The following is a 17,782-nucleotide window of genomic DNA, read 5'->3' as shown; positions in this document are numbered from 1 at the left end:
AAGGGGGGAAATAACTTAATTTACGACAATCCTTAAATGATTTTAGTGTTCAGTCATGGCAACCCCTATACTCTAAGCATCAAAACCTAGTAGGTAATAAAGTAAAGCATGTGAGTGTCTTGTGTGACTCATAGTATGCTGACAACAAAACAGAGAGATCATTAATGGTGATTCGGTGCAGAGACTGAGTGGGACTAAGACATTTTTTCTATTCCTAGTTAAAGTGAGTGAAGTTTATGATATTCCACACTTGACTCCACTGATGGTAGGGACAAGAATAGCATAAAGTAAAGCTGGTATCTTCATTAAATTGAATTAGTCATGAATCACCTTAATGCATGAATCATACATCTGTATTCATTTTACGCATGATCCATGATAAAGGATAAAGTTTTTTAAAAGAATACATATATACAACAGCACAAAATGATAAATTAACATAAAACAAAGAAGAGTGGTGTTCTCTCTTACTTTGGGGCAAACTGTGCAGCCAAGAGAGCTATTTTCCTGCTTTCTCCCAAAATGTTGGAAAATTTACTCTCATTTGTGGGATTTCTGGACATTCTGGACAAATTCTCCTTCTATTGTGGAGCTCATAGTGAGAACACAGCCGGCCTTCTCTTGGTAGCCTGGTATCCCTGCATCACTGTAAAACCAGATTAGTTCATTTCACTTTCAACAAAAACAATGTTAATTATAATGAAAAAAGTAAAACTAAATTTTGTAAGTTAAAAAAACATCCCTGATCAACTAGCTTTAGTAATTTTAAGTAGCATTTACTTCCTTCTGTACTGTAAAAAACAAAATACATAGTAAAAAGTAAAAAAGGAATGTGTCTGTAACTTACAAAATTAAGTTGGTGTCACCTAGAATTATTAGTAAAAGCTGTTAATCAAGAATCTTTTTGAACTTAAAAAAATGTACTTACAATGTTTTGTTTAGTTAACTTATAACTTCAGACTTACTAACTAACTACTAACTTCTTGCTAATCGGATTACAGTGATCTTGTGAACCCGTTTTAGTGACCAGGCAGTGGTCATTGTGGTATTTAGTTTATCTGTGTTATTGTAAATGGCAAAAAGTTTAACTTTGCTATTATTTTTCATTTCATTTTTATTTGGTTTTTCGTATTGCTTTTAGTAAATTTATCAAATAGCACATCAGGGAAGCTGACAGTTGCACAAAAATGGGACTAAATTGAGCATTGGTCACATCACTTGTGGTATCAAATCATCCAAACAGACAAAAAATGTTTGAATTAATTTGGCAGGACATGAAGGTTTGGTTCTCTTGTTGAATTTGAGCTCATCAGTGAGAAGGCCCGGTGTGGTGTTTGGAATGAAAACAGACACGCTCTTGGCACACAGGTCATGTGTCAGTTCAGATGTTTATCTTGTCTCTAGAGAACATGGCAAATTAATTTTGATGAGGCTATTAACTTACCATCTACAACGGAGATGACATCAATCAGCCAATCAGTGTTTGGCTGATTTTCAGGACGCACAACTGTCAAGTCTGCTGTGGAGACTTTTTTTGATGTCTACTTACTTTGACAAAATCTTTTATAGGACAAAAAAAACAACCTCCTGGGATATAAAAATGAAATGAAATCCAGAGTGAGAACTGTGGATTTCTGTTGTCTACGTGGATTAATAGCATTTTGAAAATTAAAGCTTTGATTAAATCCCAAATGATGATGATGATGCCAGAAAGGACAAACATCAGTTGCAAATTATACTGATGAGGGAAATCCCTGGCTGGCAGCCACTCAGTCGCATTAATGCATGTGGTCATTCAACAGTTCGTCTATTATTGAGTAAGACTCCCACTAACTAAGTAACATATTTTATGGATATTTCATATTATATTCAACGCATAACAACTAATAAACTGTACAATTAACCCAAATAGTGAACGCAGTTAACGACCCCCGAGAAGCTTTGTCAACCCCTAACTTAGGAACCACTACTGTGGTAGACTTTGTAACATAAGCTGATTATTATTTCTAAATCGTGTCTTTTGTACCTCTGCAGGTCAATAAGACAGAAGACAAGTCCCTGGAGGAGCGAGGACGCATCATGATTTCTCTGAAGTACAACACCCAGAAATCCTGCCTGGTAGTGGGCATCATACGCTGTGCTCACCTCGCCGCCATGGACGCCAACGGCTTCTCCGACCCCTACGTCAAAACGTCAGTATGCAAACACGGTAACACTTTATTATAATGGTACAAATCACATACGTAAGTAACAATTAACTAATGCATCACTCATGATGATTTAATGCAGGATGTATCATGAATTCCTGCTACTCACTACTAATCAATGATTTTATGATAATTGATATGCAACCAAATTAGCAGGTTTCCAGTTTCTCTGATTTAAAAAAAGCTTTGTAGTTCTATGAGAATAGACCCAATTGTATTCTCAAACCTGCCAACACTACCATTTTTCCCTGGTTTCTCCCATATTTCAAGGCCATGTCTCCCAAGAAACTCTATGTAATCAATTTGGCCCTCCAACTTTATTATGAATAATAGTCGTACATGGAGTTTGTCTGACGTCACCCAAGTTGCCAGATCATCTATGAAACACAGTCCACACACCAATTCAAACCATCTGTCACTGCAATCTGTCAGATCACAACCCAGTTCAAAGGGCAGCTACTCTCTGCGCAAGCAGCCGGGCCAGCTACAGTTACTTGGTTTCAGAGCAGGAAGGAGTCCCACCAACAGAAATCTAAATATACCAGCCAATTTAAGCAGAGCTGGACTGAACAGATTCCATTTCCTATCGGCTGGAAGCCACACATGCATACTCATACTCAAGTCAAACCTAAATGTTCATAGGTATTTATTTTTGACACATTAACAACATAATGGACAAATTATAGCAGAATGATCACTTATGTTTAAGCTCCACTGCTTTGAACCACACATTAATTCATGCATTAAATCATTATGAGTCATGCATTAGTTAAGTATTACTTGAATATATGTATATATAAAGTGTTACCACAAACACTTGCAAATACAATCAGAGCAGAAGTATCAGCCGTGCTCTACAATTTCATGTTGTATGTTTTCACATTTTGATTTAACCTTAAAGGACCATTCCAGTTTATTATATCTTATTTTTTATAGTTTTGGCCATAATTTCTATCCGTAATAATAAGACTGCACTCACCAAGTTAAGCGCCGAGATCTGGGAACATGGTGATATCAATAAAAGGAAGTCTCATGGGAAAAGAAACACACAATCAGACAGGTTGTAAACAAACCCTCAGGGTAGCCAAACGTATTTGGAAGATAAGACCAAGACAAACTGTAAATGTATTACCCAAACCGTCTGCCATAAGCTTACTGTTGTTGTGTGAGTGCAAACATTTTTCTTGTGCAATGTGGGATTATTACAAACACTTTGGTGCACTCACTTTCAATTTTACCTCCAAATAAACAGGTTTAGACAATCTGGGCAAACTGTCAGCTGGTTTACAACCTGTCTGATGGTCTAAGTGTTTGTGTTTCTTGACTTGTCAGACTTTATTGTTGTGTTGTCGCTGTAGATCTCAGTATCTACCTTGGTGAGTGTTTTAATTTTATTAAAAACAATAAATATGATTGACATATTTTGAGAATTGGACCCAAATTGTGAGAAACCAGACTTTTTTGTCAAAGAATATGTCATGTTAGGTAGCCTAAAAGTATGGAGACCCATTGTGTTCAAAATTAAATAAATAAAAGTTTATAAATACCATGACATTGTAGTTAACTTAGCTTATTATTAAGGCTGCAACTTGCATTATTAATTGTGTAATTGTCCTTAAAATGTCAGAAAATAGTGAAAAAAGATTTTTACAGTCATAACCTTCTAATGTCTTGTTTTGTCTGACTAACAGTGTAATACCCCAAAATATTAAGTTTACTGTCACATAAAACAGAAAAGCAGAAGGGAGGTTTTTAGGTCTTTGTTCTTGAAAAACTACTTAAACTAGTTGCCAATTAATTTTTAATTAACTATTATGAAATATTACTTTTAAACTGCTTCCTTATCCTTGAAAAAGGGTTAGGGTTAGAACAGCTGGATTTAAATAGAAATAACCTGCAATTTGACAATGTTACAATACTGAAAGTGGGAGGGAATAACATTTTATAATAATTATAATAGCTTACTTTACAATTTCATGGTTGTATTATTTTGTCTGGGTTTACTCATACAATAATTGATTTCATGTTTTGTTTATTTATCTTATTTTGAACACTTTGACTCTCCATATGGAAGAGCAGAACAAAAGAAGCATGAATTACTGACATACACTGTACGCATTCATTTGCAGTTACAGAGCTCCATGCTTTGAAATTAATTGATCTTTATTTTAGTCTTTGAGTTCTAAACATAAAACAGAATTTAATGTTCATTATCAGTAACCAAACTGTTGGTCTAGGATAAAATCTGACCTCATGTTTGCACTGGTGGAAAAAGTCAAGGGGTCACCAATATCATTAAAAATCGAAAAATAAATACTGAGACCAAATTTCATGGCAAGTCTGTTGTCAAGATGTCTTGCTGTAGAGCAAAGTGTCATCACCATCCTTAAGCCTTCAAAGAATCTATGAAATATATACTATAAAAACAAGGATTAAACAAGGATTTGTAAATTTAAGACAGCTTGAACTGATAATTTACAGAATACATAACATATAGACGAGGGCTGGCTTTGCATACAGCCACCTGTTGATTGATTACTTCTCTCCTCAACAAACATTTCTGCTCAAAACAGCAGATGCTCGTCACAGTAATGCTATTTTTAGTGGGTGTACAATGCTCTGTAGAAGTGCTGAAATGGATTAGCTGGCAGTGCTGATGTTTTAGCAGAAAAGAGGCAGACTACCTGTGATTATCAGCGGCATGAAAGACACACAGCACAAGAGGCCATCCGCAGGGCTGCAATTTGAAGGAGAGTCCTATTTATCACACCTGAACATTTCCCAAGTCTTTCATCTGGCTGAGCAATGAAAGTGCAATTAATTTTCGACTCTGCTGTGCACACCTCGAGAACAAAAGCGCGACTCGTTTCGGAGGAGAGGGGCTGGCAACAATTTTCCAACAGTTTGAGGTTGAGAAAATCTCCCTGAAGCTTGAAGGACACTCAGGCAGATAATAGATTTACTGACAAGCTCATGTGAGAGGGAATAAAGGAAATGTATACTCTGTCAGAGAGACAGGGCTGCATGATTTCTCTCCTCTTTCAGCAGCACATGTCTATGTGATGCATCAACTCACAGCTGTCACCTGAACTGTAAATTGTTCTTAAAATGTGCTGTATGAATGTAGAAAGCAGGAACACGTTAGTCGAACTAGGTGGTAGCGTACACCATGAGAAATGGCGGAGTAAATGCCCTCCTTAACGGCTCTTCAGTCAATGAAAAGTGCATTTCATCAAGCTAGAGGTAAAAGATATTCTTAACGATGAGTATTCAGTTTTATTGCACAGCTGCTGAACAAAAGCAGAATAATGGCAGTACTGCAAAATTGCAGCAATTTACACAGTGAAATAAGACTTAAAACAATTGTACTGCTCAATAGCATTGTTTGCATCCTAACTTTCACTCTTAGCTTGTTTTGCCTGGGGGTCAGTTGTAGTCCCATTACATGACAACAATTAGGTTTGCTGCAATATCCTCATCAACAACAATTTCAGCCCTCACTCCCCCAGGGGTACGCTTGTGAGCTATAACCCACTTACCCTCCCTTTAAGTCTCTGTGTTACCTTGGGAAATTGAAGTCTGTGTGGGTCCAGTGAGCACGTAAAAGTAAAGAGGGATGTGACGAGCTACTGTAATTGCTCACTGGATTGAAATATACCACCATCAGAATGAGCATTATTGCCCAAAATTGTTCTTTTCCAAATGGACAGAGTTAATACAGAACATTCACTACACTACGCAGGTGTAACATATATATATATATATGCAACCTGCCTTTTGGATAATTTATGAAGGCAGAATAGGGTAGAAGCAAAGGTCCAACCTTCACACACACACACACACACATAGGTTGTACATTCATAAACACCAATGCCTGCACCCAGAGCAACAGTAGCCCTAACGATCTGTTTTTACCACTGACTCATGGACTGCAGTGAATGCAAACTGAAACTGATGATACATGTATTAGAAACACCTCCACACACTAAAATGGAGTCAACTTTTATTTATATTGCATATTTCACTATATATACTTAGTTTCTAGTTTATTAGTTTCACCTAAACATAGTGAATGCAGTGAGATACTACTGCCCTGCAGGAGTGAGAACCAGAGGGGTATTGTGGGCTAGAATGAGTTATATATATCAAAGGAAAGCCCTTGGTGAGCTCTTTCAAAAGGGCACTAGTGAATTCTAAGCCCATCAAGATTTATTAATCAAAAACCAAAAGACCTAAAACAGAACAACTGTTTTGGCGTAAGTACACTTAAAGGTCCACTGTTTAACATTTAGGAGAATCTATTGCCAAAAATTGAATATAGTGTTTATTTTCATTAGTGTATACTCGAAAACAGGTATGGTTATTGTAAGAATTAAACATTATTATTTTGGTGAAAGTAGGATTTGTTGCAGGACTGTTGCATTAGATTGCATTACTTCAGCTAGGTGTACCACATAAATCGCCAACTGAGTTTAATATGACCCAAAGTGCTTCAACATCCAATCTAAAAAGAACAAACAAATAACCTTTGAAAACTAGAAAGATTAACAAAATCTTCCAGAACAAACTCATAACAGCTCATATTGAAGATTTAGGGTTTAAATAAGGTACATACTGGAGAGCTGCACTGCTGTGATTAAGTTATGAGGTGAGGTGTCTTCACCTCTGTAATCTCATCAAAAAGACACTAAAATGAAATTTTGTCATTAAACTAACCATGTGGCAGAGATTAATCTTAACAGAGAAGAGCTGCTTTGAGAGATGGTGACACAACAGCATCTATGTATTACCAACTGGAAAAAATGTCTTTAATAAAAAGCACAGGTGGAGTCTATTAAAGTCAAATAATGTAACGTGTGTAATGTAATGCAGCTGTACGGTTGAATATAGGGCAGTACCACAGCACCCTCTAGAGGACAGAAATGTACAGAATCATTCTTTTACATTGTATATGAGGAATTACATACAATAAATAAGCATCATGTTTATTTTAATAAATTAATTTGTAGTATGTTCTGCTTGCTGTTCCTTGTCAGTGCTGTTAAGCCCTGTATTAAGTCTTCCTCCCTGCTGTCCTACAGGTACCTGAAGCCTGACGAGAACAAAAAGTCAAAGCACAAGACTACTGTGAAAAAGAAGACGCTCAATCCTGAGTTCAACGAGGTATAAACCATTGCAATTGCACTGAAACCTCACAGCTCCAATTTCATTTCAGTCTTTTTCCTATTTTTCTTTTACCTGAGTTGAGTGTTTATCCAGTGCTTTTGTGTGCTGAGCAACCTCCGTAACCCCGGGACCTACAAAAGCCATTCTGTGAGGGCACGGCTGTCAGGTCGAAAAGAAGCACATTTTTCTAAATTCATTAAAGGATGAGCAGAACAGAAGCTGTCTGTTGGATGTACTGTAGGTAGAGTAAGTCACAAAAGTCATGGACATAGTTCAGGTGTCTTTTGGCAGCACTGATACTTTATCCAACCTCATATCTTCTTTCATTCACTGGAACTCTGGACCAAAAAACAGCCTTGAAAAACACGTTTAAAACATTGTCCGAATGAAACTATGAGGTAGTACTATGTCCACTGGTTTTTAATCTACCCCCCAAAGGTTAGCCAAAGTTACACAGTGGGGCCGTAAGGCCTTATTGATTATAAGGTATCAGGGAAGAAGAACACTGAATTTGTTTTTTTGTATTGTTATTGTGTATGATTGTTTAAAAAAACAAATAATACATAAATATATAATAATAAATAAAACCTAAATTAAAATATATATATATATATATATATATATATATATACAGATGTTTAAAAAGTTCCTAAAAATATCAGGACAACGTATCTCTAATGCAATATTCATAGCCATAAATATCCATGAAATCGCTCTTAATTAGGGGTCGTCAGTTTACTCAATGACAGAAAAGGGGCTCCCTTTTCCCCAGTGCTCTAGTCATCTACGGCTTTTATCTCCATCATTCTTTAAAGCTGCAGTTTATGCAGTTGCTATGCAGCTTTAAAGGCCCTGGAAATATATTTCTCACCATGAGCAATGGGATCTTACATGAACACAATTTAATTTATTGTCAAAGTTACAACACCTTTCATCATTACATGTGAGGGATTCTTGTTCTTTGTTTCTTCTCGCTGGTTTGAAGTAGGCGGGGTTCATCTGGGAAAAGGTGATGTCACCTGGGATGAAACATAAAGAATATTGTTTTATAATTATAATACAAGGGCTTTAAAACTGCAACAATTGAAATGTGTGTATTAACAATTGGGGAAATGTAGGTCATTGTGACAAATATATAGAGAATTATCACCAACTGTGCTCCACGGAGCATTTTAGTGGCTTTCAGCTTTCAATTTGTTCTGGTTCACTCTCACTGATCTCATCAGTCCTGTTTACAGTCGCAGCAGGCAGCTGTTTTCAGAAAAAAGGGTTTTAAAAACCTATTGTATACTACCTGCTTGACAGATGGACAAAGTAAACGATTAGCTGGTGAACATAGTGCAACATTAAGCAGTTAAACAGCAAGATATTTCTCTGGAATTCGCAGAGATCAGAACAGAGCTAAAAGAAAAGTGAAGCCTGGTGGCCAGAAACACGACTTCCAATGGATGCTAACATTGCTCTGCATCTGCTGGATGTTGCTACCACCAAATCGACATTATAAGATAAGATAATATGTCTGTGTTGTGTTCCGCAGCTTTCCAAATGCCCCAAAAATCAAAAAGCAGGTTTAAAAGAGTTCCCAGTGCTGCAGTGCTTTGATAAATTCTGTATGGAGGAAGACTAGTTATCAGCCCTTATTCCCCTCTAAAATGAACCAGAGCAGCTCAGTCTCACAGACCACCTCCTCTTTTGTAATGAAAATTACTGATTGTAAATAATGTGGAAATCTGAAGTGCATTGCTAAAGACCCAGAGGACCCAGCCATGTTTTGCAGAAAGATGCCAAACATGTTTTCAAGGCTAAACAGGCTCCTCAGTGCGTCGTGGCACGGGGTAGCTATCCACCTGTATACAAGAGGACGGCCCTGGCCAAACACTCACGCAGGCCAGCAGCTTGACATTTCCTCTGACATTTTTTGCGTCCATATTCCTCCATCACCTCTTGGCCTTTCTGTCAGAGACGAGCAATGGGGTCTTCCTCTGTATCAAGGCATTGATTTCATTAAGGTGGAGCAGCAACCTTGACTGAACTACAGATTGAAATGCAGAATAAATGCTTCCACTTCACACCGTGCAAATTGATATCAGGAAAAATTCTTGCTTCATTTAGAGGACAGTGTACTTTATTGATTATACTGTCATTCTGTTAAAGTACCCTGGTATGCATTGTACATTTAATTCCGCTGTGCTTCAATCAAGATACCTCTTACACTTGTAGTATATTGAATTGGTCTTTTTAAATGTCCTGAACTAATAGAACAGGCTGTAAGAGTGGGAAAAGGCAACTACTGCACCGACATTAACCTGAATATTATTTTGGGCACTAACGAAAAATTAAAACTCAATGAGGCGCCCAGAATTGTGGGAATCAATTTCACCAGAAAATGAAACAAATGTTAATTGCATTCAGGTTTGTAATGATAATTATGCAGAGCCAACACCATGCAGAAGAGTGATTTGTTGTGAAGGTGGTGAAGCAAAATTGACTCTTATTCAACACGTTCAACATTTTTGGGCTTTGTGATATGAAAAGATGTCATTGTAATCGTACATGATTACACTGGAGAGATTAACTGTGAAGCTCTAATTTCCTGCTGCTCTATTTTTCTGCAGGAGTTCTGTTACGACATAAAATATGCAGACCTCACCAAAAAGACCTTGGAGGTGACCGTGTGGGACTACGACATCGGAAAGTCCAACGATTTCATAGGTAAGCACAGGTGAACCGTGCCAGGTCTCTGCCTCATCAGAGACGATGACGGCGTAGGACGAGCTTAAATAGCTTAGAATGATATTCATCAGCATCAGCAGCGCCACTGGCCTTCTGTCCAGCTGAGTCTGCCATCTGCCCGGACCTCTCTAAAGGCTGGTGGCTGGGAAGCAAACAAGCACTGAGCCATGCTGGGAACTAACTGGCCTGCCATGTATTCATGTCTGTTTGAGCACGATGCCCTGTTTCAAAGCATTCCCCCCAAATCATTTTTTCAAAGTAATCAAAGGCTTTTATCCCTCTTGAATAAAGGAACATATCAGAAAAATATCAAAAGTGGGAAAACAATGTTGCATGCAGTCGCTGTAATTGGCAGTTCTTCCTTGACCTTGGAAATTGGAGTCATCAAAAATCCATGATAACTGACCAAGCATCATTTACTGAGGAAGTCAGTGAGAAGCTGTTGAAAGTTCCAGAAAAAGCTAATAAATGGACCTTGAGTTAAGGTTGTTTGGCCACAATCCTAAGAACTGAGTAGTGTTGTAGTAAAGATAAATGTTATGCTCTCGTCCCATAGCGATGTACCCTGAAAATCACGCTGGGTTGCCATTTTGTTTAACATTCAGCTTGACTTTGTGTTTGTGTTCAGCCATTTGGGTTGATAGCGGTTATTTTATTGTGTTTTTTCTTAACAGATCAGGGGCGAGTCACATCTGTTCACCTCTTTAAATGATCTATTACCTATAAATGTTGAGAATCAAAGTTCATTCCTGATTGAAACAGAAGTTGGCAAAACAACATCACCTCAACTGCAGTGTTCACATCCTTTAGTTTGGTAAAAACAGCAATACCACTCGAAATACCCCCTTAGAAGTAAAAGTCCTGCATTCAAAACTGAGTTTAGTGGTAGTATTATCAACAAAATGTTCTAATTTCTCTAAATTATGTAAGTATCAACTATGTAGACTAAATGAGTTCTACTGCATTACATTATACAACTGGATAATAATTAGTGCATTGCCTTAGTTGATTGAAGTGGAGTTGATTCTAGTTATTTCATATACTACTGGGTGGTTTAATATACTGCATATTAATATATAATATGCATTGTATTTTATATTCTCATTATAGGTATTTAAAATCTAAATTAGTAACAGTAACTGCAGCTGTGAAAGAAATATAGTGGAGTAAAAAGTAGATTATTATCTGTACTGTTTTACTTTCCACCACTGCTCAAAAGCTATTTAGTTGTTGTGATATGATTGATAACTTCAGAACAGCGACTAAATGGAAGGGAGATTGTTTTGTCAAGATTAATAAATGATTTATTAACCATGGATCAATCTTTATAAACAGATATCTGATATCACAACTTTGGCAATCGGAGGGACGCTGGAAGTCAGTCTTAGTTGCGGGTGCTGAGAGAAAATCAGTAATAATGACGCCATGCTAAATGCTAAATACGTAACATTCATGGTATTGATTGATTTGCATTAATTCAAATGGCCAGGATCATTTATAGCCTATTTAATAGTTATTATTATTATTATTATTATTATTAGTTTTCTTTATATCAGATTTCAGGGGGTGCTGCAGCCCCCTCAGCACCCCTGCTTCCAGCACCCATGATTGAAAGCGTACTGGTTTCCGCTTGTAGTCCAAGTAGTACTGACCAAGCAGATTTGTGATTTGTGTGGAGACCAAAAGAGGCAAATCTCATTGGCTGAAGTGCAACCTCGGAACCCATCAGCTCTGACGAGGATTTAGCTTTTTATTATTTAAAAAACGTATCTGCATTCATATGCAAATATCTGTTTATAGAGATTTCCCATCAATAAACCATTAGTTTCAACTTTATAAAGGCTGTCTCATTAGAAAGTGCTCTATCACAACATCTTTAATGCTACCCGTTCACCTGTTTTGTCTATTTTGTGTTGTTGCTAAGGCACCATAATAATCTGCTGTTATCCTTTTACTCTTTTATAATGTGAGACATTCTACATCTCCTACACATTTTGCATTTAGTTCAGCATGTGACTCATACTCTCCTTGTGTCCTTTCAGGTGGTGTTTCTCTGGGTATCAATGCAAACGGAGAGAGGCTCAAACACTGGTTTGACTGCCTCAAAAATAAGGACAAGAAAATTGAGCGCTGGCACACGTTGACCAATGAATTACCTGGTTCATTAAATGACTGAAGACCCACATCCTGTTGGCCCCCGTTCCCCCCTGGCTGCACCAGATAGGACTCCTGCCTTTATTTTCCTACCCCCTCCTCTTCTTCTTCTTCTCTGGATTTTCCTCATGTTGGCCACAGTGACCTGTAACACCTCTTCTGGAATATATTTCCTCTCAACAGGGCTCATTTTAAAATATCCAAAACCTTATGTTTGTGTTCCACAGCATTCTCACATATACAATAGGGGTTGTTTTTTGAACAAAATGAATCACGGGGATTGAAGTGTTGAATTTTAAGCTTCATAATTCTGACTTCTTGTACGATCAGTGAAGAAAAAAGGAGCAAATGCTTTCTATTTAATGAGATATGAGATATTTTACAGCAGCTAAACAATTTACCAATGATTCACCGGTCCCTGTAACAGCACAAACAAAGCCTTCTTACTGTCATCTTAGTGGTAAAAGACCGGAGAATCCAACAAAGGATGTAGCAAGATTTCATACTGTTGGAGTTTGCAGAAATGTTTAGTGGAATAGTTCTCATCTTCTCAAGTAAACCACCCTTAATCTGCTTGACTCTAATATTTAGTCTTATAGAGGAGCAGTATAAATAAATGAGCCACTGTTTTTTTTCTTCTGAGTTTACTGAAGATGTTGCACATTAATATGATTGTAAAAGTGTTGGGTAGCATAGGTCCTGTTTTTCAGCCCCTATTTAAGTGACTCCCACACAGCGGGCCAACTGCCAGCAGTTTGTTGTAGAAATCTGGTGTGAACAATGACATAGGAACGCAGAACCAACTTAAAATGCAGTACAAGTTAAAGGTCCAGTGGATAGTACGAAGGAGAAACTACGGTACCTGAAAAAAATGCAAAAACACCCCTATCTACAGCCAGTGTTTGGATTGTCCCTTCTAGGCTATTGTAGAAACTGTAGATCCTCCTAAATGTTACACACTGGACCTTTAAGGCCTCAGTATGCTTCAAACAAACTAGATTGAGCTGTCTGACTGAGACTGTCCTCCATGAAAAACAACTTCATCAGTCATTTCAGTATGTTATGTTCAAAGACCTCTAGCAGCTACAGGAATTGTGACTGTTGTCCATCGAGAGCAAAGACGGTAATAGTAAGTCCACAGATCTTTACTCTCCTAGGTTTGGACCGTTCGAAACATTTCGATAGCAGGTTTTCCTTGGGAACCAAAGTGGGCGTGTCATATTCTTTATGTCGTTGTGCATCCAATTAAAGTGGTTCTACTGAAAACTGGTGGAAGCGCAGGATGGTCCGCTCGATAGCACCATGGAACTGATTCAAGAACCAGAGCTAATTTGATGGAAAACCAACATGAGGGAGAAGGTCCGGTTGGTCAGATGAGTCAGCAAAAGGACCTGACATGGGAGACAAAGCTCTGTTCACTTCTCTTTTCCCATCAACAATCACGATGTTTCTTTAAATCATGATTGTTGTCCGGAGGTGGCAAAAGTACACACATTCTTTACTCAAGTAAAAGTACAGATACTCAGGTAAAAGTAGAAGTACCGATTCAACTTCTTTACTCAAGTAAAAGTGAACAGGCTCTGAAATGTACTCAGAGTCTAAAAGTAAATAGTACTCTTGGTTTCTCTGAAAGACATTTCTTTCTGTTTCTGTGCTAAGCTGAAACTTCAAATAGACTCTCCCTCTCTTGTCTTTTTCGTCATGCTATGTTTGTCATTTATGATATGCACCGATCTCTCAATTGTATTAAAAACTAAAGTAACAAGCCGGTTTTTCATAGAAAGTACAGATATTTGTGTAACAATGTAGGGGGTAAAAGTAAAAAGTTCTCAGAAAAAATAACACTTATGTAAAGTACAGATACCTGAAAAAACTACTTACGTACAGTACTTTGTTACTTCCCACCTTTGTCGTTCCTTAACTTTTTGTGCCCAAACCAGCCAAATTTTAACCATAGCAATGTCACAGAAGAAAACAGTGTTTATACCTGAATGTCCAGTTGCATCCGATGCTAAAACCCTACCGTCGTAACCTCCTCCTGGCTGCATCCCACTGCCTCCCTGCTCCATCTTTAACAACTCTGTCACTTTTGTCTTTGTAATCTTGACGTGATTAATTGTTCAAACAATGCACACTTTCAAACTGTTTCTCCTTGAGGGCATTTGTGGTGTTGTACGTGGTATTACAAACGAAAGGTTCGAAAAAGTACTTGTGAGATGAATGGAGAAAAAAAGGTTGAGAGAGAAATTCAAATGCTGCCTTGGGATTTCTGACTTCAAAAACTTGGTGGGTGTATGTTGTTTCAGGAATTGCTGAGAGGATAAATACAGTTCCAAAAGTTAAGTTTGAGTTATAAATCCATGAGTTTAAACACCAAAAAATAGCACAGCAGCTTATAATATTACAAGGAAGGATTTTACAACAATCGCAGGACGTTGCGTTGCAGCTAAAGTTGAACCTGTGTTGGCATTCCACTGTATCAAAGGAGTAGCCTTCCTTGCTGTTGTTTGCTTGAACTTGGCCTAAAGTGGGCATTGTTGACCCTGTTTCCACCATTGGAAAAGAGGGATCTCAGGCGCTGTTAGATCATATGTCAAGTACCTTGTTTGAAGCATACTGAGGCCTTCAGTCCTCTTCCTAGTGAACTGGGTTTGTTTGGAAAGAACAAAGTACCACAACCACACCGCCAACACAAAACAACACCAAAATCTAAGGCTTAATCGGATTTTGGCAGTTGATAGCCATAAATTCTGCTTAGAGGATTTGAGGACGACTGATGCTCATCTGTAAGCTCACAGGACGGCAGGTTACCAAACTTCTGCCCAATAAACAAACTGTTTGGAATAAAAATGAACTTTGCCTGAACTCCTCCTCAAGGCTTACAGCAAGCATTCACAATGTTACAAACACTGATTCCCGGCATGTCTCTGTATAGACTAATCAATATGAGACAATGCCAGGTGTCATAGCACCACCGGCTTGGATTACTCACTGATTCTTAAGTGCAACCCCGAATCTATAGAGCTGCCTAGTTTTGTGGTAATCCTGATGTCAAGGCTCGACAAGTGTTTTGTCCATTCAGTACCCCAGACTTCAAGGTGGCTGGTTTCTTATTTACAGTGATAAAGCAATGGGTAGATAATTCAAATATGCATTCATAAATTGGAGATGAGTCATGGATACAGTGACACTTTCATTCAGCTGTGGTGAATAGTAATATTTACAGATTTCTTAAGAGTGACTGCTTTAAAGAACTGCACTGGGTTGCACCAGCTATGTCAAAGTTTTCTCCTAAGTCAGGGTGTGAAGTCGACACTAGAGGCAAGTTAGTTTGTAACTAAATCAGCTACTAAAATTGGTTGTAACTTGGGACATAACTAGTCCTAATAATAACTAGTCTGGACATATAGTCGTAAATAAGGCAAGTGGCCAATGAAAGATAGATTTCCTGTGAGTATTGGCTTGGCATGAGCCTCTTTGGCACTGTAGCACATCGCAGTAAGCTAGATCAATATTGAAATATCATATCAATAAATTAGGTTTGTACTGGATTACTGTGTTGTGAAATGGCTGCAGTTCATGAAAAGATGATGCTGTGTGGCATAAGAACCAGTCAGTGAGTATAATTCTGTGACATTTTATGATTTACACTACACTAGGGGCATGTGTAACTATAGTTGTTATGTATGTTATTGTATCGTAAGTTGCAACATAACGCTAAGTAACAACTAACTAAGTTACAACTCCCCGTGGTGCAACCGCTTTTATTTTGGTGACGCATAAATCACAATTTAGTAATAATTTACGATATAACTAGGCTAAGTTTGAACTTACATACAGCTGGTGCAACAGGCTACCGGGTTTCACACTTCAAGGGCAAGATTAAGTTTCTTTCAAACGGCCGTGCAGAGTGTCGTCAGAGTGAGTCAAACTGGAACAAACAGTCAGTCAGTAAGAGCATAATCACATAATAGCTGCTTTGAGTCTGTGATTAGTCAGGAGCTGAAGAGGGTTATGGATATAAAAGTAGATCTCATATGCGCAGGATGATTTGGATGATCTGTGGATAATTTGAGCACAGAGGTGGATGCAGTCACTGCACACTGCGATCACATCACACAGCCTCACTTCACTGTGCGCACAGCTTTAGAGAGCCCGCTTGATGGAGTCCAGCTGTAATCAACCACAGAATGAAGTTCAGTGGGTGACCTGCCTGGTGGAAATCACTTGTCCAACCACAATACTGCATGATTGGGCAGCTCTATGGTTGTGTGTGCGCAGCTTATTGTTTACACTACAGAGTTTCAACTGAAAAAAGAAATAAACTCACTGACGGCATTTTCAACTGTAACGTGGCTGAAAATGTACCTGCTGTTTGTCCAAAAGGCCGAATTTTAAAAACTGAAAGTTTACGTCAAATGTTTAAAGAAAAATAATAATAACAAAAGCATGTATTGTTTACAACAGCCTATTCTTGCTGAAGTTTGCTGCTGAAAAGGCAAACACGTCCTTATGCTAAAGTCAGTGCGATCGTTCAGTCGTGCAATGCAAGCTTTGCTAAGAAAAGCCAGGGTGAGAAGGGCAGAATTTTTACTAGATTAGCAGTGTATGTATATTGTTAATATGTTGTTGCATCTGTTGAGGTTTTTTATTTATTTTTTTCAATGTAAGCAGCTCCACTTTAAATGTATCAAACAGAATGTACATGTTTAACCCCTTCTATTCCACAGTAAATCCTCTACGAATGTGCAGCTTAGTGCTCTGTGTTGTTGATATTGTTCATATGTCAAATTAAAGCCTTGTATTTGGGCACACGTATCTGGGGAATAGAGATGGTTGAACTCAGAGGCCAGGAGCAAACTACCAGGGGTTATGTCACTCAAGTCATATAACTAAAACTTTCCTTTGACTCCCTCTAGCCTGATGAATTATTTATGTTTTTTTTTTTCTCTCCACTCAATATTTTATGTTAAAGTTTGATGTACAGTCCTGGAAACTTACCAGGACTGGAACTTGAGTTGCCCTTGTGGATCAGTAGGCTGGGATGCATGCCATGTATTTGTGATTTTATGAGTTTGTATGACCTTTTCTGCATGCCCCCACACCCACCTTTCTTGTAAATTTCCACCGTGCACTGACTGGTAACACAGAAACGCCATACAAATAGTCCTCACGTAACGTTCAGGATTCCTGTCAGGCTTTGCAATTCAGCTAACAGCTTTTTGTCATTACCTCACGTCACTGTGATAGGCCGGGCATGTTTGTTTTTAGAAGCATGTCGATTCTGTCAGTGTGGCTGACCACGTTATTCTAATTATTCTAACTCACTAATTACAGCTGGTGGATAGCGAGAAACAGCCCTAATGTCAATTTGTTATATTATTTAACCTTCTTCACCCATAGTTTTATTGTTGACGTAGTGTTTTTAGAACTTTTGCACTGCTTTCACGCCACACACTATTAATTTTGAAGAAAATTTGATTTCGACAAATGCCATCACACCAACAGAGCTGGGGAGTGAA

General features: G+C 38.0%; 1 protein-coding gene across 1 annotated transcript in view; it reads left to right on the top strand.

The window, feature by feature from the left end:
* Positions 1-12,702, top strand: part of doc2b (double C2-like domains, beta) — a 130,280-nt gene extending 117,578 nt beyond the window's left edge. The window contains exons 6-9 of the mRNA XM_035666939.1: positions 2,035-2,192; positions 7,289-7,370; positions 9,989-10,085; positions 12,149-12,702. Coding sequence (XP_035522832.1) covers positions 2,035-2,192; positions 7,289-7,370; positions 9,989-10,085; positions 12,149-12,282 — 471 coding nt within the window. The 3' untranslated portion in view covers positions 12,283-12,702. The remainder of the gene's footprint in view (positions 1-2,034; positions 2,193-7,288; positions 7,371-9,988; positions 10,086-12,148) is intronic.
* The last annotated feature ends 5,080 nt before the right edge of the window (positions 12,703-17,782 follow it).

The sequence above is a fragment of the Morone saxatilis genome, unplaced genomic scaffold (assembly GCF_004916995.1).
Source record: "Morone saxatilis isolate NCDOM2014 unplaced genomic scaffold, NCSU_SB_2.0 Contig20, whole genome shotgun sequence".
In the NCBI taxonomy this organism is placed as follows: domain Eukaryota; kingdom Metazoa; phylum Chordata; class Actinopteri; family Moronidae; genus Morone; species Morone saxatilis.
Note: the sequence above shows the minus strand (reverse complement) of the source record. Positions and strands in the feature narration are given on the sequence as shown.